This window comes from Choloepus didactylus, chromosome 7, assembly GCF_015220235.1.
Source record: "Choloepus didactylus isolate mChoDid1 chromosome 7, mChoDid1.pri, whole genome shotgun sequence".
Classification (NCBI taxonomy): domain Eukaryota; kingdom Metazoa; phylum Chordata; class Mammalia; order Pilosa; family Megalonychidae; genus Choloepus; species Choloepus didactylus.
Genome location: NC_051313.1, coordinates 112,873,283 through 112,899,600, shown reverse-complemented (window position 1 = coordinate 112,899,600; position 26,318 = coordinate 112,873,283). Strand labels below are relative to the sequence as shown.

The following is a 26,318-nucleotide window of genomic DNA, read 5'->3' as shown; positions in this document are numbered from 1 at the left end:
CCTGAGCCTGTGTTCCCACAATGCATCATATATCACTCACTGCACAATGTGAACTTTAGTAAACAAACACGACTTGTCTGAGACCCCTTGTTCTATTGTATAGAATTTTATAGACTTGAACATGTATTTTTTTCTTATTTTTGGTTGCCTGGAGATACACCCTCTGGGCTCTGTAGTGCAGGGTGAAATGTTCTTAGTGAGAATCTGTGTGGGGTGCCTCATTCTTCACAGAAGGCTGTCAGCCTCCTAACATCTGCTGATTGGATTACTGGATTCTAAACAATATGTATCTGCCTTTATTCAGCCACACAATTCTAGTGGGTCCATCAAAAAACTGCATACTTAACCATATTGTCCTGAGCTCACACACACAAATTTTACCCATGCCCTTCTAGGAGTGTTTTACTGAATTGCATTTTGAATATTGTGTTTTGTGCATACATTAAGGGGTTCTAGAAGACATTGCTCCACAGAACCCACCAGTGCATTTACTGTAGAATTGTTATTGTGAACTCAGTCACTTTGTGTTCCCAGGTGAAATCACATGAGAGAATTTTCTTTCAGCTCCAAGTATCATGAAATATCTGTCTACACTTGAGTGACTGATGTGACTTCTTATGGTTAAGCAAATTATATAACTGGCTGTGTTTCCCTTTTCACTTTGACTGCCTTGAAGCTCTGAGTGAAATTTGTGACTCAGATTTGTGAGTCAAATGTGTGCCTAGATAGGGACCCATGCCAGCATATTGCATTTAAATTTGTTCCCTGATCTGAAGCTTCTGCTTAAAAATGGGTTTTCTTTTGTTCTGGTTTGTTTATAATTTTCTACGTTCTGTGTGTAATTTTGCTAGTCACCTCAGGTTGTTTGTAGAAAAAGCTAAGGAAATGATTGATAAATATGCTTCATAACTACCTTATACCTAGTTCCTTGCCTCAACTTCAGGCAAGAGTTAACTTTTACACCCTTCCATGCTGATAAGAATTACATTGCTTATAAGTTCTCCAGGGTTCTACATGGAATAAATAGAGCTAGAACAATGAATTATTTTCAAAGAAGTTTTAATGTTATTGTAAAGCTACAGAATGTCATTCTTTAATCTATGCTCTTCTTTCTTTGTGAAAGAGCAGGGTAGGTGAGAGAATGGCTGGCAAGCAGAAGTGGGAAACTTCAAGTCCCACATTCTCTGATGTAATAATTTTCTCACAGCCTCTTTCAGTATTCTCTTCTACTAGACCAGAATTTGAAGAATTAACTTTTTCTATATCCAATCTAAATCACATTCTTGGTTTTAGTGATCTGATTGTATTCACTAGTGTATATATTCCCATATATACACTTTAACTGAAGGTACATGGAAGATCCTAAAGCAGGATTCATTATTGTTTTAGTATGTCTTTTATATTTGCTTAAGTCAAAGGTAGAAAGATAATTGCGTACTCTAAGACTATTCTGTAGGTATTGTCATCAGACACCAGTGTGTCTCTAATTTAATCTTTTAGTCCTGTAATTATCTTGAGAATAAGACAATAAAACTGCTTTGTAAATATAATGAAAACATTTCAAACATACTTGAAATTTTATAACCCTATTTTAGCATTTCTTCATTTCCTAATATACCAGGAACCACAAAAATGGAAATAGTCCATCCCTATTTCCTATTTAAGTTTTTATTTACTGAATTACCCTGTGCTAGGCACAGAGGGGATACAGAGATTGAAGATACCGTTTTTGCTCTCAAGGCACTAATAGTCTAAAACTGTGCTGTCCAATATGGTAGCCTCTTACCAGATGTGGCTGTTTTAATTTAAATTAAAATTTCAAATCTTATGATTTGAAATGAAACACCACATTTCAAAAGCTCAATAGCTACATGTGGCTAGTGGCTACTGTTTGTACAGCACATGTACAGAATAGAAAATTTCTACCGTCACAGAAAGTTCTATTAGATAGCGCTGGTCTAGAGGTCAGGTGGGGATCAACAGATAAGGAAGGGAGGGCATAGATAATTCCAGATCATGTGTGAGCTGTGCATAAGAATGACTGGGGTGGGGGGGGGGTGGGAGGACATGTTGAGTCCTGCCAGGAATTCTGATTTGTGGGGTAGCATGGAGCCTGTATTTTTCACAAATACCCCAGGTGATTTTGATGTAGAGGGTGTGTAGACTACGCTTTAAGGAAAATCAATGTAGGGTAAATGAGATTAGCCCATTAGAGTAATTCTTAACTTCCTACCTAAAGGGCATCTGGGTGTTTGAGCCAGTTTAATTTGATAATGAAACTTAAGCAAGCTGGGCCTATATTTGTACTTTGAGTGTCTTGGAGAGCATTTTATACCCATTATGTATCTAAAGACACATCAAACATTATGAGTATCTTTAATTCATTATGTGTATTTTCAGTACCTGAAAAGGGTATGTGATCATTTCAGTCAGAATAGACCTATGCTAGGGAACAGAAAAAAATAACCCCAGAATATCAATGGCTTTTTCCAGGGGGGAATAAGAAAATTCTGGAGGTTTCATACTAACAAATTCTCTAGCCCAGAAGTGACAGACATTACTTCTGCTGTCAATTCATTGCCCAGAACTACTCACTGAACCAGTTGCAAGGGAGCCAAGGAAGTACAGTACTACTGTGTGTCCAGAAGAAGAGAACCAGATATTGGTGAACAGCACTGATTAGCACTATAATGGAAAAGGAAACATGGTGATCATGCTGTAAGAGAAATTAGACCTCCAATTACACATGGTAGGATGGTAAATGGCAAAAATGTAAAGGAGTAGGATGAAGTGTGTGGGTTTTTTTGTTTGTTCGTTTTTTAATCTTAGCTTGAAGGAAAAGGCCAAGATGAAATGACCCGGAACAGAATGTTGAGTTAAGAGTGTTTTGTGGGAAAAAACATCCTTTACTACCATTTTCTCCTAGAGAGAGACTTGATCCTGAAGGGGCTCTCACCTGAGGCTTCAGGTTCTTGAGAGGGTAATGCAGGGTGTTATGATTTGGGCTTATACCAGAGAAGGACCAGGGAGCCAGCAGCCTCAGAGGACTCTTACCTCTGTCTGAACCTGGGAAGAACGTTCAGTCCAGTGACTGCCTGAATGGTCCCAGCTTTATGTACCTCATTAGAAGGAGAAAAGTAACTCCCACCCTGAGAGAAACCATATGATCCTACCGACACCAGAACGCACCTATTCTGATTGTCTTGGATTACATCCTTCAAACTATTGAATGCCTTTATATGCCTTGTGATTTTTCTGTTGCCTGCACATAGCAGATGTGTGTCATGGACTATATAATCTTCATAGTCAGTGATTCACCTTGTAGAATGGTTGCACTTCCTTTCTTTAGTAAGCTCAAGTATGACCCTGTGATTGGGCCCCTGAAATGTGAGCAAAACTGTGTGTTGAGCGTCGCGCGCGAGCGTGGGCCTGAAGGGGTAGCCCAGCTTCTCGGCTGAGGCTTCTTTGCCCTCACTTTTGTGTGACTGACTGGACTGAAGAACCCGGCAAGGGCTACAAGGCCGGAACCAGGGACCTAGGAGGCTGCCTCTGGTTCTTTGCCCACTGAATCGGTTCCGGCAAATCCCTCGGCCAGACCGTCTCAGCAACCGGCCATCAGTCCTGCCCATTGGGGAAAGCAGGAGCCGAGCTCCCAGACCGGGAAACCCCTGGTCAGCCCCATCCTGGCCTGTTAGGGATGGCTATTTTGGCTCATCGAGGAACCTGGACACCAGCTCCCTTTACTTTTTGAAGGTTATAGTTCCAGAGAAGGAGGAATGCTGAAATACTCATAAAGCTGGTAGCCCAGGGAGAGCTGCCTCCTGAGGCCGGGCCCCCTGTAAGCCTGCATGACAACCCGACGGCGACCTTCACCACCTGGCTCAACGGCCTTCCGCAGACCATCAAGAGCATGGGCCTCAGCAAGGTGTCTGAGTGTGACATAGAGAAACAGATTTTGAAGATTAAGGAGGGTCCAAGCTTTGCCTTCCTGGCCTTCACTGAAGCCCTGGCACTAATTCCCTGGTCAGAAGTATGGTCCATCATCTTCTTCCTGTTGCTGGTGATCCTGGGGCTGAGCACCATGGTAGGGATCATGCAGGTCATCATCACTCCACTCCAGGACACCTCCTCCCTCCGGAAACACACCAAGCTGCTGACAGTGTGTGTCTCTTTGTTTCTGTACCTGGGCAGCCTCTTCTTCATTCATCCTTCAGGTGTCTACTTCATAAAACTGGTGAATGACTACTGGACTGTTCTACCCATCATCGTCATCACCATTTTTGAAAACATGGCCATGACCTGGGCCTATGGGGCCAGAAGGTGATATCCCAGGCCTGGGTTCTCACAAAGATTGGGCCTATAGGGAAGGTTGACCTCTTTTGGTTGCCTCTACTCTTAGCCAATAGTCAGGGACCCTTGCCTTCAGGGCCTTCTTGGAAACCTTTTCATTTATTCATTTATTTAACATTTTTATTGAGTCCTTAATATGTGCCAGGCACTGTTTTAATCACTGGGGATACACCATTGAATAAAACAAGCATCCCTGTCCTCATAGTGCTTACATTTTAGTGGTGGATATAGACAATAACCAAAGAGAAAATAAAAATAAAAATATAAAAATATATGGTGATGATAGGTGACAGGAGGCAATCAAAGGTTAAGGTAAGATGATCCAGAGTGGGATTACTTGTGGGTGTTAACTTAGATAGGATTGCAGGGACGTCCTCCCGGATAAGATGACATTTGAGCAGACCCCTGAATGAAATGAGGTTGGGAGCCATGAGAAGATTTTGAGAAAGAAGCAGTAAGTACCAAGGCCCAAAAGAAGCATCATGCTTGGAGTTTTGAAGGAAGCCAAAGAGGCTCAAACAGAGTGAGTGAGGATGCAAATGTTAGGAGATGAGGCCAGAGAGTAAAGGGGTCAGACCATGTGGGGCCTAGTAAGCCATGATGAGGACTCAGCTTTTTATGCAGAATTAGAGAGGAAGGATTAGAAGGTTTTGAATAGCTGAGTGGCAGTATTAGATTTAATTTTTAAAAAGATGTTTATTACTGCTGTGTGGAGAATAGACTGTAAGGAGTTGAGAGTGGAGTAAGGGGAAGTGCCAGGAACTTTTAATATTCCAAATGGGAGCAAACAATGGCTTGGGCTAGGGTGATAGAGATGTAGGTGGAGAGAGGGGCTTGATTCTGTATGTGTGTCTATAACCCAAATGTCTTTTGGATTTAAAATATATAAAGGAATAAAATACAGAAAAGTAGTAATAAAGGTAGGAAGACATAAATAGAGTTAAAAGTGTTTTAAGGTCTTGTAGTATCTGAGTAGTGGTAAAAGTCTTAAATTATATTTAAGTAAGCTAATAATGCACCGAGTTAATGATTAAAAAAAGAAAAATATTAACACTAACAAACTGCTAGAGAGGTAAATTGACAATTCAAAAACGAGTTATAAGAAAGCAAGAAAGAAGAGAAAAAGAACATACAACAGTGTGATAAAAGAAAATAGATAGTAAGATGGTAGATGTAAAACCAAACATATCAATAATTACATTAATATAAATGGATTTAATATCTAATTGAAAAACCAGCATTATCAAATTGGCTTAAAAAATAAAAACAAAATAGTTTTTCACAAAAGACACTCCTTAAATATGAAGACACAAAAGTGTTGAAAGTAAAAGGATAAAAGGATACACCATGCAAAATTTAATCAATTTCAAGCTTGTGTAGCTATTAAACTAGCCTTTAAGGTAAGCAAATACTGATAGAGATGAAGAGGGATTCTTAATCAAGATAAAAGATTCAATATAACTGGAAAAAATATAGATTCCTAAGTTTGTTGCACCTAACATGACTTTTAAATAGATAAAGCAAGGAATAATAGACACAAAAGGAGAAATAAGACAAATTCCCTAATACAATGACAAATGATTTTTTTAATATAATTATTTTTAATGCAATTTTATTGAAATATATTCACATACCATACAATATCCAAAGTATACAATAATTGTTCACAGCATCATCATATAGTTGTGCATTCATCCCCATAATCAATTTTTGAACATTTTCATTATTCCAAAAAATAAAAATATAAATAAGAATAAAAATAAAAGTAAAAAAGAACACACAAAACATACCAAAACAAAAAACAAAAACTACTGTGTGTTAATTACAGCTGAAACTCATGGTCTCTGTTCCTCTGCCAAGATGGCCAATAATGTTCCAGATAAAGGCTGCTCCATTACCTGCAGTTGAGACCCTCAGTGGACAGGTAGTATAAGGGAGAATTAAATCTGTTTGGTAAGCCACTTAGGTGGGGGGGGGGGGGTCATTTGTATGATAGCATAACCTAACCCATACTGACAGACACTATGTGGATTCTCTCAGCATCTGTGTAGATTAGGCCTTTGAGATCCATCAAACAATGAATTAGAGTAAGAGATAAGGGAAAAATGTCTGTTCCAAAATGCTGAGTAAGAGGAATTGACACATGGGATTTCTTCATTGAGGCATCGAGGGGAGGATGTTTTAGATTCTCAGGCTTCTTTAGATGTGACAGAGTAGAAGGAATTCTCTCCCATTTTTATGGAAGGGGAGTAAAATTAAGACTAACAAAAAAATTAGAGAAATATTTCTAAACCCTATGGCAGAAAAAAGATTAAGAAAAATAATCCAAAGGGAGGAAAATGGGCAAAGGAACTAAACAAGCATTGTATAAAATAGAAAATGCAAATTGCCAAAAAATATGAAGAGATGCTCAACTTCACTAGTCCTGAGAGAAATTCAGACCAGGAAGTGTGAATTGCTACAACCTTCTTGGAATATAATCTGATGGCATCTACTAAAAGTCAATACAATTATTCACTGTTCCTCTTGTGAGTCTATTCCCACCCCCACCCCCCAAATCCCAACATATATAGATACACATAAACATAGGATGTTTATTGCAGTACTATTTGCAATAAGAAACTGGCAACAATGAGAATGTCCATCGTTGGATGGTTAAATGAATTATGAAACATCTATACTATGGAATATTATTTGACTATTAAAAACAATGAAATCTATAGATATTGATCTGGACAGATTTAACTGATATATTGTTAAGAGGAAAAAAAGTTTGTAGAGCACAATATAGAGCATGTCATACTTGTAAAAATTTAAAAAGGGAAAAAGTTTGTCTTATACCTTTGTATTAGTTTCCTATGGCTACTGTAACAAATCACCACAAACTTGGTGGCTTAAAACAACACACATTTACTCTCTTACATTTCTGGAGGTCAGAAGTCCAAAATTAGTTTCACTGGGACCAAATCAAAGTGTTGACAGGGCAGCACTTTCTCTAGAGGTTTTAGTGGAGAATCTAGCGGAGAATGCTGGTGGCTGCCAGCATTCCTTGGATGTGACCACATCACTCCAATCTCTGCTGTCGTCATCATTTTGCCTTTTCTTCTATGTCAGATCTCCTTCTGCTTTCCTCTTACAAAGATACTTATGATTGCATTTAGGGCCTACTCTGATAGTCCAGGATAATCTCTTCATCTCAAGATATTTAACTTAATCGTATCTACAATGACCAGTTTTCCCAATAAGGTAACATTTACAGGTTACAGGGATTAGGACCTGGATTTCTTTGGGAGTCATTAACACCACGTTTAAACTTGTTTATGAACTTAGAGAATTGGTGTTAAAGGACATACACCAAATTGTTACCTTAGCTTCTTTAAGATGGATGTGATTCGGGAAGGAGAAGGAACTATTCTCTTCTATATACTTTGATTATTTGGGTATGTTAAAAATAATAAAGTAGAAAAATTAAAGAAGAATAGCAAGAATGTTGGGTAAATACAAACGTAAAGAAAGCAGAGATGGTGATATTAATTCAAATATAGTGGAATTCAAGGCCAACAGCCTTATACACAAAAAAAGGATATTTTGTAAAATAGATTTCCTCTTTAACTCAAGAAGATAAATTTTATTTTGTAATGATAAAAAAAATAATACTATGTGATGATACTCTGAGCCATTGATTTTATACTTTGGATGGATTGTATGATGTGTGAGTATATCTGAATAAAACTGCATAAAAAACAATAAATGAAGAAGATATAACTTATAAACTCTTGTTTATATTTATCAATTAATATGGGAGCAAACTACATAAGCAAAAACTTTTTTAAAAATACAAGGAGATTTTCATAAAATTACAATTTTATTAGCGACTTTAATATATGTTTCTTAGAATTTGATACACCAAGTAGACAAATAATAATAATAATAATAAGGCTGTGAAGATTTTAACTAAACTCTCAATGAGATTTTATCTAATAGTTTTAAGTAGAACAGAATATACATATTATTCTTGTCCAAGGAACATTCACAAAAATCAATCACGTTTGTTCACAAAGAAAGTTACAGTAAATTTCAAAAAGAATAAATGACACAGTTCATGTTCTCTAGCACAATGCAATAAAACTAGAATTTTTCTTTTTTTATTCACCCAGAATAAAGACTACATATCCCAATCTCTCTTACAGCTAGGTGTGATCAGTTGACTAAGTTCTGGCCAATTGAATATAATGGGAAGCCTTTCTTTCCTTCTTCCTTCTTGCTGGGTGGAATGAATATTCATACTGCACAGAACAATCATATTGTTCTGAAAAATCCTATTGCACCAGAAGATAAATACCATATGCTGAGAATTGGGGAGCAACAAGAGAGAAGTCTTTTGGGTCTCTGATGACCTTGTGAAGGTAACTGTCCACCTTTGGACTGCCTGCCTCCAGACTTATTTTAGAGGGAAGTACATTGCTATTTTTTTTAATGCCACTGTTATTTTAGGCTTAGTGTCACTTGCAACCAAACCTAATCCCGATAGATACAACCACTTGGGAGAATAATTTGCCAATATCAAGTGAAGTTGAAGATGGCATAACCTAAGACCCAGAAATGTCTCCCCTAGGTGAAACTCCTAGACATAACCCTAGAAAAAAGTTCTCCAACATCTATTAATGGAGACATCTATTCATGTTCATAGCAGTGTTGCTCCTAATAAGAAAAATATGAAAAATATTACATATCCAGTAACAGAAAAATGGTTATGGTACATTTATACAATAAAACAGTGCACAACATATGGATTAACTAGAATATTTATATCAATGTGGTTCAACATGGATGACTCTTACACTGTAATGTGGAGTAAGAAAAGCAAGTTGAATATGATATTTTTTTAAAAAGTTAAAAAAAAAAAACCCAGCAAAACAATATTATCTATTGCTTAAAGGAGGACACATTTCATCTTGGTCCTGACCCATGAGATGGTCTCTTACCTTTATTTCACTTACAGTGGAAAACACTTTTTCCTTTTTGGAAAAAAACTTTTATTTTTAAGTCTAACATACATATGGTAAAGTGCACAAATAATCATTATTCACCTTTTTGGATTTTCACAAAGTGAACCCAAGTCAAGAAGTAAATTATCTAGAAAAGTCCTATTATACTGAAGGAGCTTTTGTTCGATGGTTGGAGAGTCACTGTCTCTCCTGCCAGATATAAATCAAGTTGCATTTCAACCTAATTCTAACTGGCAGCCAACCCAAAGCCAAGAGGGACACTAACTTTAGGATGAAACCAATACTGGTTATCAAAGTGAAGAAACAGAAAGACCTGGGACCTTTTGATGACATTGTTTGGACTGGACTAATCAAAACTGAAATGTATTCCTCCTTTGCACTCCAGTTACATAAGCCTTTAAATCTCTTCATTATGTAAATCCTCTTGAATTGAATTTTCTGTTTCTTCCAGCCAAGACCATTCTATCTCGAACAAACATGTTATTGTCTATCATTTTATTTCAGTGATTTAGGTTAGGACTTTACATAGCTAATATGTCTTTCTTTTTAATTTTACTTAAATGATTGAGCCACATATCCTTTTCTTTTGTTTAATGAATTTCAGAGAAATAATAATAGATGACATTGACTGCTTATTATCTGCCCCAAACTATTCCAAGCATTTTCACATGTATTATTAATTCACTTCACGTCCTCAATAATCCCATGAGGTATGGAATGTTATTGTCACCATCATACAGATGAGATTTAAACCCCAGCCCATTTCAAGAAAAGAAAAAAAGAGAATATTCTAGGACTGCACTGTCCAATAAAAGTAGCCACGAGCTACCTGTGGCTATTGAAATGTGGTGTAAGTTATGTACTGTATGTACCATATTTTGAAGACTTAATGCAAATAAAAGAATGTAAACTATCTCAATAATTTTATTATATTTATTACATGTTGATGGAAATATTTTGTATATATTGGGTTAAATAATGCATATTATTAAAATTAATTTCCCCTATTTCATTTTACCTTTTTTATGTGGCTCCTAGAAAAATTCAAATTTACTTATGTGACTCAGATTACATTTCTGTTGGATACTGCTCCTCTAGTAGTGTTTTTCACAATGTGGCCCTGGACCAACAGCATCACCTAGGAACTTGGTAGAAATGAATTTCCTCAGGTTCTACCTTAGGCCTACTGAATCAGAAACTCTGGGGGTGAGGCACAACAATCCGTGCTTTCATAAGCCCTTCACGTGATTTTTTAAAAACAGCTTTATTGAGATATAATTCACCCATTTGAAGTATACAGTTTAGTGGCTTTTATTCACAAAGTTGTGTAACCATCACCACAATCTAATTTTAGAACATTTTCATTACTCCAAAAAGAAAACCCATACCCATTGGCAGTCCCTCCCCATTCCCCACCACCTCCCAGCAACCACTGATCTACTTTTGTCTCTATGTACTTGCCTATTCTGGACATTTACTATAAATGGAATCATAAAATATGTGGCCTCTTGTGACTGGCTTCTTTCACTTAGCATAATGTTTTCCTCCATATGATCTCTGATGTGCAAAAGTTTGAGAACCAGTACTTTAGGGTAGAAGAGGTGGGAAGGAAATAGTCAATATAGAGTGTGACAAACCAAGGACTTGAAAAGTAAGAATGCTCCTGACAGTGAGACAGAGAAAAGGGAGGAGACCAAAGAGATATAAATAGCAAAAGGTGAAAGGCGTTTTTTTCCAGTGGAAAAATAAGCTACCAGTTTTATTTCCAAAGTCTAGGAAGACTATGGCACTGAGGCCAAATTGAATCATACATTAATTATATTCTCGATTTTGCTCTGTATAGATTATAACTTTAATTTTTTTATCTCCTTGAAGAATTATTATCCACAAGATGATAGTTAAAGCCATGAAAGTAAATGATATTACCAAAGAAGGAAGAGACTGAACTGAAAGAAGAGGCTAGGGCTGAGGACAGAATATTGGGGAAATGTCTTGTATTCCTATGGCACAGTTTACAAAACGGCTCACACCCATTTTCTCCCTTGCATCTAAAATAACCCTGTGAGGAAGTAAAGTGTCACTCTCTTCACTCCATTATGTGAGAAATGTAATCCTCACATGGATATAATTTTCTCAGAATCTCACACTCAGTGGTTATACAAGATTTGAAACCTGTTTGTCTCCAGTGAGCAACTTTTCTTCTCTACTCACCCTCACCTGCATTTAAAGGGAAGAGGAGGAAATGCAGACAGAAGGGAACAGTCAGGAGGGTAGCTTTAGAACTAGCTGGGTAGTTTCATAGAAACCGAGGGAGGAGGGTTTCAAGGAAAGCCATCTTATTGGCTCCCTCGAATTTAAAAACATTTTTAAAATGAGTAAAACATGTTCTTTGTTTAGTGACCAATTACACTCTGCAGTACAAAGATGTCAAAATCAACATGAACAGCCTGAGGAGAACATGCTTCATCTTGGTTCTAACCTACAAAGTGTTCCTCTTGTTATTTTTTTTTTTCCATTTATGTTAGTTATCTTTTTTGAAAAAGTTTGTTTTTAATAGAAGTCTAACATACATAAAGTGCAAACATACATACATTAAAGTACACAAATAATCATTACACAGCTTGTTGGATTTTCACAAAGTGAATCCCGGCAAGTAAATAAAACATCACCAACACCCCAGAAGCCCTCTATGCCCTTTCTCAATCACTACCTTTCCCCTTTTCCCCAAAGATAACCATTTTCCTGACTTATAATTGGTTATTTCAAGAAGTGGCATGCTAGAGTAGATATTCTAGGTATGACCAGAAAACCCATCAGGTGACTATGTCCCACAGTAATGCCCACGAGACATGCCATTTGCCACAACTTCAGAAAAGAGCTAATGAGGAGGACTCCAGCACTGTTGAGAACTGAGAACTCAGTGGTGGCTCTGTATTCAGTAGGGCTGATGATAGGAGATGCTGTTACAGAACTGAGCTCCCTGATAGTAATGGAGATGAAAGGATCCCAAAATAATAAAAGTCACACACTTAACCTTCAGAAACAAGGTAAGAGCAAATTGTTGTCATGAGCAGTAAGATTGGAGTGGCAGATGGGAGGACTGAGACAGTTATAGATAAGGTTAATAGAACACGGACTCCCCAGTGGAAAGTAGATGGGCAGATGACAAACCCATTGTTCAGTGTATAAAATAAAAAGAAATCAAGGATGGATAACGAGAGGCTGAGTGACTCGATAAATATATATTTTTTAAATCACAACTTCTTGCCCAGTTTCCAGACCTGAACAACAGGTTTTCAGAACCAGAATCCAGTAACTGAATGAACTGAATCCCTGCAACATCACAGTAAGTATTTCAGTAATGATTTCCCTTAGACCCAGAGGGACTACAGCCGTTTACTAGAGTAACCATGCACTGGTGAAAAGATTTCAGCATTTTGAAGACTGTTGGACACAAAGTTCAAAGTTGTCATTGATACCTGGGTACTCAAAGCATTATCATGGCCCCTTTGTTAGAGTAGGGGAAATAGGAGTCAGGTAATAAACGTAGTCCAAGTCAGCTCACATACCCACCCAGTGGTCTTTCACTCATCTCCAGCTGTATAATTGAAACGGACATACTTTATATTTGGTAAAACCCCTACATTGGACACCTTCCACCTGGAAGGTGCAGTAATTCATTTTGGCTGGAATCAACATATATTCTAGTTATGTGTTTACCTTTCCTGACATTTTGCCACATTTGCCATATTCTTTCTATCCATCAATCTATCAATCTATCCATCTATTTGTTTGTTTATCAATCCACTTTCTGAACACTTGAGAGTAGGCTGTATATATCATGTTCCTTGAACATTTGATATTGCCATGTATATTTCCTAAGAACAAAGATTTTCACTTATATATCCACCTTAAGTGCAGTTATCAAGTTCAAGAAATTTAACATGGCTATAAAGCTTACAGACTATATTTCAATTTTTTCATATGTCCCAAAATGTCCTTTTGAGACTTCTCTCCTTCTGTTAGACACTGTACACGATTGTGTATTGCATTTATTTTTCATTTCAATATTTCACTAGGTTGTATTCAGCTAGTGTTATGACAGAGCTTTCCTTGAATGTCAGGAATTAGCAAAAAAAAAAAAAAAAAAAAAAAAGAAAAGAAAAGACCTTTCCCAGTCTTTGCAGATTGACTTATATGCAAGTGCTTTCCTTCAAGGCTTATCCATAAAATGAGTTAAGAGAATGGCACCAGGCCAAAGTTTAGGGGCCTCCTTGATGCTTTCTGCACATGCATCTTGTCTTTAGCATGCATGTGTGACCCTAGGAATTCCCCCATTTACATGGATACAAATGTCCCCTCTTCCCTAGGAAACTGTTTCCTTATGGTGTGGACCCTGCCCTCTGTCCTACAGCCAGCAATCCCTTGCCCCAGGCATCCACTTGACTGCTGTCCCACAGCATTCTGTAGAAGAGCTCCGTGAGCCACCTTCTACATGCAGGGCAAGATCTGTGACAGCGAGTCCCTCAGGCCACCACCAAACAGATTGGGCCAGACATACATGCTTGTAGTACATTCACAAAGATTATTTTGCTCCCAACGGAACTGTGACTAGGGATCCACAATGGGAGTGTGGGTTGGTTCCATGCTAAGCAGGTGAAGGGGAGGGGAGGGGCCAGCCAGGGTGCCACAGGATCCTAACACTTTTCAGTAGTCTTCTTCTTGTCATTGCTCTCCCTGTTGCTGCAATCCTTTGGTTTCTGGAGCTTTAAAAAAAGTTGTTTCTGCCAGTTCTTGCTGGTTGTTCAAAACTTCTGGGGGGAATGGAGCCCTGAGCATCTTCCTTCAAGAGACCCCTTAATTTTTAAGCTCTGGTTGCTGCTGTTACTTTTGCGCAAGAAAAAAATGACCTTTCTGGCAGGAGTAGAAGACACTGATCATTAGGAGGAATTAGGGCTGTGCTACACAATGGGGGCAACTAGGAATATGTCTAGCATGCATATAATCGACCTGTTGGTGTTCCCCGCCCAATTTTGATGGTATATGGACAAGTACAGCAACCTGCCCTGCCTGAGAAGGACGTGGTGACCAGGGGCTCAGAACCCTCAGGAGTGACAGTCAGGGTCACTCCACCAGGTAAGTCCCTTAGAGTAGCAGAGGTGCTAGCCAAGGATGAAAGGAGTCTAGGATGGCAGTAGAGGAGATGATAAGAATCATCTGCAGTGATGAGAACAATAGTTAATTCCACTTCACCTTTCTCTTAAGTGGTTAACAGGAAAAGAGATCAATGAGAATCCTAAAGGAATGATTCCCAGATGGATTAAACTTGTTGCATTAAGCAAGTGAATCCAAGTGTTGCAAGGGATGGACTATATTGTTTGCTGTGATATGCAGTCCAGATCCATTTCAGGACCAAGATTCTCATTCCTCCAACTGCTAGAAATGTTGCCTGCTGATAGCTCAGAATTGAGTCCCTCCCCAGGAATTTTCTCCCCAGAAATCTTCCTTGGGGAAAGGCAGCTGCATCACCCAAGACTAGGCTCCCTCCCTGGGAGCAACTTGTGCCTAATGACTGATCAGTTCAGTGGTAAATGGCCAGGCCTGACCCCTTGGCTTCAATCTCTGATGCGTCTAAAAGGCCATCCTGGCTTCAGAGCTCTCCAAGGGATTGGCTGAAGCCTCTGTTACTGCTAAGGTGACTCTACATTGGTCTTCGATACACATTGGCTAGCAATTTCTTAAATAAACACCAAGTGGCGCTCTTGCCCAATTTGTACCAGAGATTGATGATATAATTTTAGATATAGTTTAGAATACAAAATAAATATTAGTAACAATAATAGGATATTAGGATCAGTAGCTAAGAGCAGACGTAGAAGAAAAAGATAATTCTGACTAAATTCCTTCATGGATTTTCACTTAACCCATTCCAATTTTTTTTAATCCAACTAGTGTTATAATCGAATTTGCTCAGTTAGAATTTTAAGTCTATCTAAAACAAATAGTTTCAGATAACTTAATATAAAGGCATTCTAATCTTTGAAATAAGTTACCATCCTAAATAGATGTTTGGGTAGCAGACAAAACCTGTTTGTTAAAATACCTTTTACCCAAAAAGGGGAAAAATTAAAGGGTTAGCAAATTTAGCAATATTTTTCATTTATTTTTCCTCATTACAAGAGTAATACTTGCTCAGTTTAGAGGACTTGGAAAATACAGAAAAACATATGGAAGGAAATAAAGTCATTGGTAATCCTGGCAGCCAGATAATCACTACAGTTTGGTACATTTCCTTCTAGCAATTTCTGTGTATACATATGACTTTCAGTTAAAGAAAATCAAGAGCATGATGTACGTAAGTTTGTGTCCTTTTTTTTTCACTTAATATTTTATGGGCATTTCTTCACCTCTATTCTTTGAAAACATTTTTTTTAATGGCTGCAAAATATTCTGTCATATGTAGGCAGCACAATAATTATTTTCCCATTTTTGGACATTTGTTTCTAATTTTTTGCTATTACGCATAATGATGGAAGTAAAAAATTTTACCTAATTTTTAAATGAAATCTGATTATTTTCTAAGAAACACAATTCCCAAGATATCACACTATTACCAGATAAAAGGATTCAAACATTTTAGTCTTTAAAGATTCTTGACATTTATTGCAAAATTGATATGTAGACAGTTTGGATAAAGTCTATGAAAATGCCTATTTCATTGCAGTTTCAGCAGTCCTAGGTACTGGCATTTAAAACATCTTTTATAATCTTTGCCTATATTGACAGGATTCAGATCAATGCATAAAAGTAGAAATCCTCTTAGCCAATTTCTACCCCCCACTCCCCACCCCCCGATTATTGGATTAATCTGACTCAACATTACCTTACCAAAGTACTGATGCTATACTTGGCTAAATATTACTTGCCTACTACTCTGGGACACCTGTGAATTTCTCTGCCACAATTGTGTCCTTTACCAAAATGTTCAGGCCAGGTAACTTCACACATTTCTTTAAAATAAATGAAATATTAAATAGTTGATTCAGAACATTCCTGCCAGTTCAGTAATTATTTTGGCAGAGGGACTAATGCCATTTCCTCACAATTCTTTTCTTCCTCCATTCTTAAGGGTAAACACCTGATTTTTTCTGTTCTAGTATAATAGCACCAGGGCACTTACATATTGAAATGCTTAGTACTTTACTTCATATTTTTCATTTCTCCTTTACATTACAATGAAGGCATTGGGCCTTTATGAAATCACGTATATATGTACGTTATTTATATATGTATTTCATTTTAAGATAGTTTGAGAGGAGGGATATGATTTTACAGAGTTATAAAGGGTTGCTAGGTCTGATATGGTTGAGAATCACAATCTTGGCTCTACTCTTTGAGGGCAGGAAATGTCTTATTTCTTATGGCACCCTGAAACAACTAGGTTCTCGATATTTAATTTTGCCTGTTGCAGTGTGTTTATGCCTACCCCAAAGACCTTATTTGTTCCTCCATTCTAGCAGTCTCAATTTTGATCCAGTATTTAACCACATGCAGGCAACTTGAGAAAATATGATCCATCTCAGTCAGAGCGGTCCCATTTCCTTTGCCAGCAATTATAAACAGGCAAATAATCCACTTCTGGTGGAGAGATGAGGGGAAGTCTGCTAGACAGCTTTGGGAAAAGTTTTTTACCCCTCATTTAAGAGACACACAAGGAACAAATGGTTTTCTTTCAATGGCCATTGCAGATCTACGCGTGACACTTGGAATCATGGTAGGTGTCTGTAATCATAGTATTATTAGCCAAAGAAAATGCTGAGGATTACAGGCTGAGAAAGATGGAAAGAATCTGGAGGTTCTTGTTATTACTGAACGCTCCATCAACCTATTCTAGAGCCAGTCAACTTATGTGCTTGTTACATCAAATAGAGTTTTTTCTTATTGCCAGCAGCAAGTATCTTTACTGATCCTTACTCTGCACAAACAGTTGTGTTACAGAAGAGTATTTATATACACTCTGTAAAATTCTGGTCAGAATGCCATTAAGGGAAGCCATGAGTGATTCTCTCAGCCATCAACTCTTAATTCAAACAACTGGTGTTAAGAGTTCCAGTCTTAGCTGTGTAGGACTCATGGGAGACTGCCAATTTATTTTATGTTAACAGTAAATGACACAGTACTGCTGTCCAGTAATGAAAAACAAGAATGAGAAAACATTTTTGGTGCTTTATTTCATCCTTTCATATCACCACTTGTCAGGTAAGTTAATTTGGAAATAAGGTTTCCAATCCCTAGCAAGGCCTGGCAATACAATACATTCTCTCTCTTTTTTTTTTTTTTTTTCAATGCATGAGGTATACAAGTGGACTTAAGGAGTAAGCAAGGGAGAAGGCTGGAAATAAGGTTTATATGATAATTTATGAATCTAATTACACCCCCCCATTTTGATAATTCTAGTACTCAATACATGAAATTGGTTTTCTTCAGTTCCTACAACTCACCTTTTCATAATTAGCCTTTCTTCCTTCTGCCCATTATCTACCACAATCCTTTATTCCTTATTTACTTTCCTCTTCCCATTCTTCTATACTTCTTTATCCACGGAAATTATCTTTTTTATAGGCAGTACAGAATTAAAATTATTCCCAGTTCAGAATGAATATGCAAGCCCTTTCACATCCTTGTAGTACTCCCTGAGAGCAGCCTTTTTTAGAAAGAATGTGCTGGACAGAAGTTTGCAATTAAACATAGACTTATTTACAATTTTATTTTATTTAACTTCATAAGTACCTGTATTTGTTCGAACTGGTCACATAAATCCAATCCATCTAAAAAGGAAATGTAAAGAGCTTCTAGCAGTGCTAGCACAGTTGGCAAGGCCTATCCAAAGATCTTTCATTAAAGTTTGCAAAAAATTGAAATGTAGTTAAACCATGAACTAGATGTTTTTATTCTTAAGACCATAAGAGATTTTCAAAATCACTTTGATTTTTAAAACCAAATATGAGTCACAGCAGGGAAGATCATTTAGCTGACTTCTGATAACTATTACGTTATCACTGAATATAATTGATAATAAATGGTTAATGGCATAATGCAGACCTTGGGATAGAGACTCTTCAGGAGTAATGTTAAGTACCACCTGTGCAGGAGTCACCTGGCTGTCCCCAGGGGAGTTATGTGCTAAAGACCTCCTCCATTGCTTACTCCTCACTGTGGTAATCAGGCCTGAGAGCTGAGAGGATGATGTTCAAACTTGTCCAAGGATTTTACAGGAAATTAGCAAAGGAGGTATTGTGAGGTACTAATATTTGAGACACAATCTAAATACTAAACATGATGATGAGATCTTGAGGACTTCAGCCTATTTATATTGTCTTCAATTTATTAAAGTTATTTTATATGTTTAGCCTTTTTCATAGGATAGTTGTAAGGATTAAATGAGATAAAGCATGTGACAGCCAAGTCCAGTGTCTGGGTATCCAGTAAACAATATCCCCTTCCTCCTCCTCTCCATCCTAAAAAAATGAAGTTAGTTCTTGAACTTTGGAAGTACTTTATAAATGAACAGAAATTGGTTTTTCTATCAGCATCCTTGTCAGCATGGTTCTCAATTGCTCCCAAGAGGAACTTTTCTTTTGTAACACAATTCTTTATACTGTTTGAAGTACACATGAGGTTTCATTTTTGTTCAGTGTTTTCCTTACTTTTCATTGGGAAAAGTTATTTCTGAGGAATGAAACCCCAGAAGATATCCACAACAAAAACATGTTAAATGTTTTTTTGAAAATGATGATTCAAAGAAAGGCTTAAAAAATGTCTTATTTAGAAGACAGATGAAGGCCAATGCAGTGTCTGAAGGGAACTGTTCTAATTATTACTTCAAAAGTAAAGTTAAAGAATTACATTCAAGGGCATAAGATAAAAGCACTATTTTAAAACCAGAATTACTGAACAGTTAGGTGAAGTAGGAAAAAGAAATGAACTTAAGAATAATTTGAACTAGGACAATGATCCATTAGTCCTCAATGCTTTTGTTACATAACTACCTTGAACCACATTGTTTCCTTTTTGTCCTCTACAATGTCTTCATTGAAATCACAAAGACGTAGTCTCATAGAACTAAATAATAGTTATCATTGTGTTAGGATTCAAAATTTCAATCCAGTAGCCATCAGGATCTTGAATAAATGCCAGGCCTTTCATTTTACCTGTAAAATGAAATGATTTTCAATATTGAAAGGACTAAACATTTTAATTAAAAATGTTTTTATTAATTCAAATTCTAATTTGTATTTTAACAAAATACATTATTTATAGTTTTAATTTTTAAAAATTCTGTTTGTCAGTGTTGCCCAAATGTATGTTTTTCAGAATGACTAAAATTTTATTTTCCAGATAGCTGGAAACCAAACCCTCCTGAAACTAAACTGTGGGACTGGCTGCATCTTTAAAGCATCAAGTATTTATCTCATTTTTGGAGTATAATTTCATGCTAACAGTTGAATAGTTACAGAAATTGTCTTAAAAGACAAAAAATATAAGAAAAAATAGGCAGATACTTGAAGGAACAGGGTAGCATGATTTGCCCACACACCCAAAAGTTTTGTTTCTATGCTTGGGTCATACAAACCTTTTTAACCCCTATACTAACCATGTCAATCAGACTTTTTCTCCCAGGAATTCATAACTGAGAAGGAGAGCCTAGTAAGTCAAAGTTGTTTACTTAAATGGAAAAATGCGACCTCAGAAATTTATTTTGGGGCCAATATGCTGGATTAGTTTAACTCCTAGCTCCAGCTCCTTTCCCCAAGATCAATTCCAGAGGAAAACAGATGGAAAATGGGGAGAAAAAAGTGAGAAAGTCCTGGGGTGATGGGTCAGGAGAAGAAGAATGGGGAGTAGGGTGGGGAAGTGACTGGTTTGAACTGGGCTATGTGAGAGTTGGTACTTTTGGCTTGGACCAAAAGACAGCCCATCATGGCTGTTGGAGAATAAACAGAAGGGAAACTTTTAGAAGCTTTTGCTCTTGCTTCCCTCAATGGCTTGAGCATCAGTACCTGCCCTATCCCTGTGGGGGGTTCAGAAGTCTGGTTCAGATGTTTTCAGCAGTAAATAAGGGCAGTAAAGAAGGCTTGTGCTTGTGAGGAACCAAGAAAAACAGGTGGGAACAACTGATCTCTCTAGCCCTCACCCTCCACTCATCCAGGCTAGGAATTTATAATATAAGGAGTGTCTCCTACTAATACTGCTTTTCCCTGAGGGACAAAGTGGGACAATCTAACCTAAGAGTTGTGTTTGGAGTATAACGTGCTTAATTCTCATTTTCAGGTGCCTAGATATCTCCACTCTGGGCTCATCCAGCTCATCTTTCTGAGATCATTAGGGCTGTTAAGGACTCAGGTCTGGTCTTCAACCATTCACATTTCCTGATGGATTGGAATAGCCCAATAGCCCTAGGAGAAAAATAAGCTCAGGCACCAATATAAAAAGAATTCAAGGACTATAACCATTAAAACATAAAACAATGGATTATACATTCAAATAGAAGAAGAAATGTTAGAACAATGGACCAAGAATTTAAAACATAAAGTGGGATTGGGAAAACCATAAGGACCACACTCCACTTTGTCTAGTTTATGGATGGATGAGTAGAAAAATAGGGGAAGGAAACAAACAAACAAACAGACAAAGGTACCCAGTGTTCTTTTTTACTTCAATTGCTCTTTTACACTTTAATTATTATTCTTATTATTTTTGTGTGTGTGCTAATGAAGGTGTCAGGGATTGATTTAGGTGATGAATGTACAACTATGTAATGGTACTGTGAACAATCAAATGTACAATTTGTTTTGTATGACTGCGTGGTATGTGAATATATCTCAATAAAATGAAGTTAAAAAAAAAAAAAAACATAAAGTGATGAACAGTATCAAATATTACCAGTATGAAATAAGAACAAGAAAATATTAAAGGAACCAAGCAAAAATTAGGGATGAAAATTAAAGAAGCTGAAATTAAGAAAGAATAGATGAATTAAATATGAGAAGAGATACATTTGAGGAAAAATTAGCTAATTGGTATACCAGTTTGAGGAAATTTCCCAGAAAGAAGGGAAGGACAAAAAAATAACAGATCTAAAAAGCTTCCAGCACAAAACAGAAGATGACGTACAAAGGGACACAAACTAGACAGATTTTCAACAGTAAAACTAGATGCAAAAACACAATGGAGTAGCATTTTCAAGATTAAAGGAAAATAAACTTAGGATTTTATAGCCAACCAAGCTATCATTCAAATAGGAAGGCATACAAAGCCTCTAAAGGCAAAGTTTTTCCTCACAAATGTTCTGAAAACAGTTTTGGCTGAGATACTTAAATAAAAGGACAGAAAAAAGTCAAAAGATGCTGCAAGACATATATAAAGGCGACCAAATATCTTGATATATTTGTTATTATCTTTAAAAAAAAAAAAAAAAAGCCAAATCCAAAGAAACAGAAAATAAAGCAGTAATATCCCAATCTGGGTAATAGTAACATGATGAAGGGAAGAAGCAAGTTCTTATCCTATTGGGGAAGACATTTGGATATTATGTATTTTAATTTAAAAGAAAAAAAGGATTAAAATGAAACCCAATGTGGGAAAATTGACATAACAAATTATCGTGGCAGAAACAAATTCAAGTAAAATAATTATAAAAAATATAAATCCAACAAAATCCAGACATATCCTATTTTAAGAGACATACCCAAAGTTTAAGAACATGCAAAGGCTGTAAAAGGATGAAAAAGACATACCAGACAATTATTAAATAAATAGACCTGGTGTAGTTATACTAATATCAGATGAAACAGGCTTTAAGTAACTTCTTTTTGGGTAATCAGAAACTCAAACAGTGAAAGCTGGAGGACAATGAAAGAAGGTAGTAGGGTTAAGGAGTGGAAGAGGCAGTCTAGGTTTGATGGCTCTTGAGGTCCTGCTGGCTTCTAGTCCCTTGTGAAGCCACCTTAATTGCTGCCCTTCCATTCTCTAAGATACCCAGCTATTCTTCCAGTAATTTCTCTTATTTCCTTAATCTTGTTTGAGGTAGATTTCTGTTACTTGCAACCACGAGGTGTTTTACTGCAATGGAGCCATCTGTGAGTACTGGGTAAATGCTATTTAACTAAAGATAGGCCTGCAGAAAACAGGTAAAATGACTCACCATCATCAGGTTTCTTTACAAATTTGATTCCCAGTTCTTCAAATCTTTTACAAGCACCATGTACATCAGGAACAGCAATTCCAATGTGACCTTAGGTGACCAACCCCCAAAAAAGCAAGGAGAAAAGGAAAAATAATTATAACAGCGTACATCAGGTATACCAAGTGCCATGATTTGCTTTAAAACATAAGGCACCTGGAGATTAAGTCAACTAGGTCAAAATCTATAATACATTAAAAAACAAGGATCTAAGTGTAACTAGATGAGTGTAATGAATTAATTAGTTACTCTATCAGCTTGTATATAGTTCAATCTGTTAAGAATAACCTATACCAAAAAGAGTACTTATTTACTTATACTTAATAGGTTTGTTGTCAGCACTGACTAAATTCCAGCCAAGTGAAGTCTAGAACCCTGTCGCCTTGACTGAGAGATTTTTAGATCAAGGCAGAAATGTGTGGTAACAGAAATCAGGATTACTATTAATCACTTTCTTTTTTTTTTAATTAAAGAGTATACTGGAACTGTAATACTGAGACTGAAAAGTGAAACCACTCTGAAAGTTTAAATGTAAACTTTAGACTAAGACTATGAAATTAAACAGCTCTAAAGGCGAACATTTGTGGAAAATAAAAATAACCATACCTCTATTAAATTAATTATACTTAATAATTAGTCCATTAATGTTGGTTTATTTGCAAGGCACAATCATATACATCCATAAATATTACATACAAATTGGCAAGCATACCAAATCCTCGAGGGTCTGAATTGCCATTGTGGTAATTCTGAGTTGCATCATCTTCAGTACCCCAATTGCTACAAAAGGAGGGAAAATATAACTACAAGTGTCCTGTTCTGAGAACAAAGTTGCAACCACCTGTCTTTGAAATCTCACCACATGTATATGCCACTTTATACGCTTGGCCTAACCCCTGCTACTGCAAATATTAAAGTTTTTAATATTGAAGGAGCTCCTCACCCCAATCAACATGGCAGAGTAAGAAGCTTCAGGGCTCCATCCTCCACCCCCAACACCAGAAGCTTTGAATAATCAGCAACAACTGGCAGAAACACTTTCTCAAAGCTCCAGAAAACAGTTAAAAGACAGCAGTAACAGGGAAAGCACTGAATCAAGAAAATGGCTACTTGAAATTGACAGAATCTTGTGACACCCTGGATGGCCCCTCCACCTCCCTTCACTGGCTCCACTGTGCTTCCAGTGCAGATCCCTGGTCCCAGTTCCAGAGCAAGCAGAGTAATCCTTGTGCACATACTAGGAGCATATATGTCTGGCCAATCTGGTGGTGGGAGACCTAAGCTGTAGTACCTAAATATTCATGAGCTACAGTTTCTCAAATATCTTACATTTCAGAATCCTATATTCTCTATCTGAAAGTCAGATAGTCTCACTTGCCCCATCTATGACATAAGGACAATACAAAGACCAAAAGATCCATGTAAAAACACTCAAGCATATTGTTATGTGATGTTATTAGACAGGCCTACTTTGCATTAAATTAGTAAGGAAAAAATTAAAAAGTTAAAAGAAAAAACAGCTAAAAAATTTAGAATATATAAAAACTTGGAGGCGGGGCAAGATGGCGGACTGCTGAGCTGTATGTTTTAGTTACTCCTCCAGGAAAGTAGGTAGAAAGCCAGGAACTGCGTGGACTGGACACCACAGAGCAATCTGACTTTGGGCATACTTCATACAACACTCATGAAAACGTGGAACTGCTGAGATCAGCGAAATCTGTAAGTTTTTGTGGCCAGGGGACCCGCACCCCTCCCTGCCAGGCTCAGTCCCGTGGGAGGAGGGGCTGTCAGCTCCAGGAAGGAGAAGGGAGAACTGCAGTGGCAGCCCTTATCGGAAACTCATTCTGCTGATCCAAACTCCAACTATAGATAGACTGAGACCAGACACCAGAGAATCTGAGAGCAGCCAGCCCAGCAGAGAGGAGACAGGCATAGACAAAACAACACGAAAAACTCCAAAATAAAAGCGGAGGATTTTTGGAGTTCTGGAGAACATAGAAAGGGGAAGGGCAGAGCTCAGGCCCTGAGGCTCATATGCAAATCCCAAAGAAAAGCTGATCTCTCTGCCCTGTGGACCTTTCTTTAATGGCCCTAATTGCTTTGTCTCTTAGCATTTCAATAGCCCATTAGATCTCTGAGGAGGGCCCTCTTTTTTTTTTTTTAATCCTTTTTTCTTTTTCTAAAACAATTACTCTAAGAAGCCCAATACAGAAAGCTTCAAAGACTTGCAATCTGGGCAGGTCAAGACAAGAGCAGAACTAAGAGAGCTCTGAGACAAAAGGCAATAATCCAGTGGCTGAAAAAATTCACTAAACACCACAACTTCCCAAGAAAAGGGGGGTGTCCGCTCACAGCCATCATCCTGGTGGACAGGAAACACTCCTGCCCGTCGCCAGCCCCATAGCCCAGACCTGCCCCAGACAACCCAGTGGGACGGAAGCGCTTCAAATAACAGGCACACACCACAAAACTGGGCGTGGACATTAGCCTTCCCTGCAACCTCAGCTGATTGTCCCAGAGTTGGGCAGGCGGAGCAGTGTGAATTAACAAAGCCCCATTCAGCCATCATTTCAGCAGACTGGGAGCCTCCCTACACAGCCCAGCAGCCCAGAACTGCCCTGGGGAGACGGCACTCACCTGTGACATAGCACAGTCATCCCTCAACAGAGGACCCGGGGTGCACAGCCTGGAAGAGGGGCCCACTTGCAAGTCTCAGGAACCATACACCAATACCAAGGACTTGTGGGTCAGTGGCACAGACAAACTGTGGCAAGACTGAACTGAAGGATTAGACTATTGCAGCAGCTTTAAAACTCTAGGATCACCAGGGAGATTTGATTGTTAGAGCCACCCCCCCTCCCTGACTGCCCAGAAACATGCCCCACATACAGGGAAGGCAACACCAACTACACACGCAAGCTTGGTACACCAATTGGACCCCACAAGACTCACTCCCCCACTCACCAAAAAGGCTAAGCAGGGGAGAACTGGCTTGTGGAGAACAGCTGGCTCGTGGACGCCACCTGCTGGTTAGTTAGAGAAAGTGTACTCCACGAAGCTGTAGATCTGATAAATTAGAAATAAGGACTTCAATTGGTCTACAAATCCTAAAAGAACCCTATCAAGTTCAGCAAATGCCAAGAGGCCAAAAACAACAGAAAATTATAAAGCATATGAAAAAACCAGACGATATGGATAACCCAAGCCCAAGCACTCAAATCAAAAGATCAGAAGAGACACAGCACCTAGAGCAGCTACTCAAAGAACTAAAGATGAACAATGAGACCATAGTACGGGAGACAAAGGAGATCAAGAAGACCCTAGAAGAGCATAAAGAAGACATTGCAAGACTAAATAAAAAAATGGATGATCTTATGGAAATTAAAGAAACTGTTGACCAAATTAAAAAGATTCTGGACACTCATAGTACAAGACTAGAGGAAGTTGAACAATGAATCAGTGACCTGGAAGATGACAGAATGGAAAATGAAAGCATAAAAGAAAGAATGGGGAAAAAAATTGAAAAAATTGAAATGGACCTCAGGGATATGATAGATAACATGAAACGTCCAAATATAAGACTCATTGGTGTTCCAGAAGGGGAAGAAAACGGTAAAGGTCTAGGAAGAGTATTCAAACAAATTGTTGGGGAAAACTTCCCAAATCTTCTAAACAACATAAATACACAAATCATAAATGCTCAGCGACCTCCAAAT

The 26,318-nt window shown here is 37.7% G+C and overlaps 1 protein-coding gene across 2 annotated transcripts in view; it reads right to left on the bottom strand.

Moving 5' to 3' along the window:
- Positions 1–15,993: 15,993 nt before the first annotated feature.
- Positions 15,994–26,318, bottom strand: part of GLO1 (glyoxalase I) — a 39,974-nt gene continuing 29,649 nt past the window's right edge. For both annotated transcript variants that reach the window (XM_037844011.1, XM_037844012.1), the window contains exons 4-6: positions 23,315–23,382; positions 22,564–22,653; positions 15,994–19,570 (exon numbers count right to left, since the gene is read on the bottom strand). In XM_037844011.1, coding sequence (XP_037699939.1) covers positions 19,482–19,570; positions 22,564–22,653; positions 23,315–23,382 — 247 coding nt within the window. In that variant the 3' untranslated portion in view covers positions 15,994–19,481. The remainder of the gene's footprint in view (positions 19,571–22,563; positions 22,654–23,314; positions 23,383–26,318) is intronic.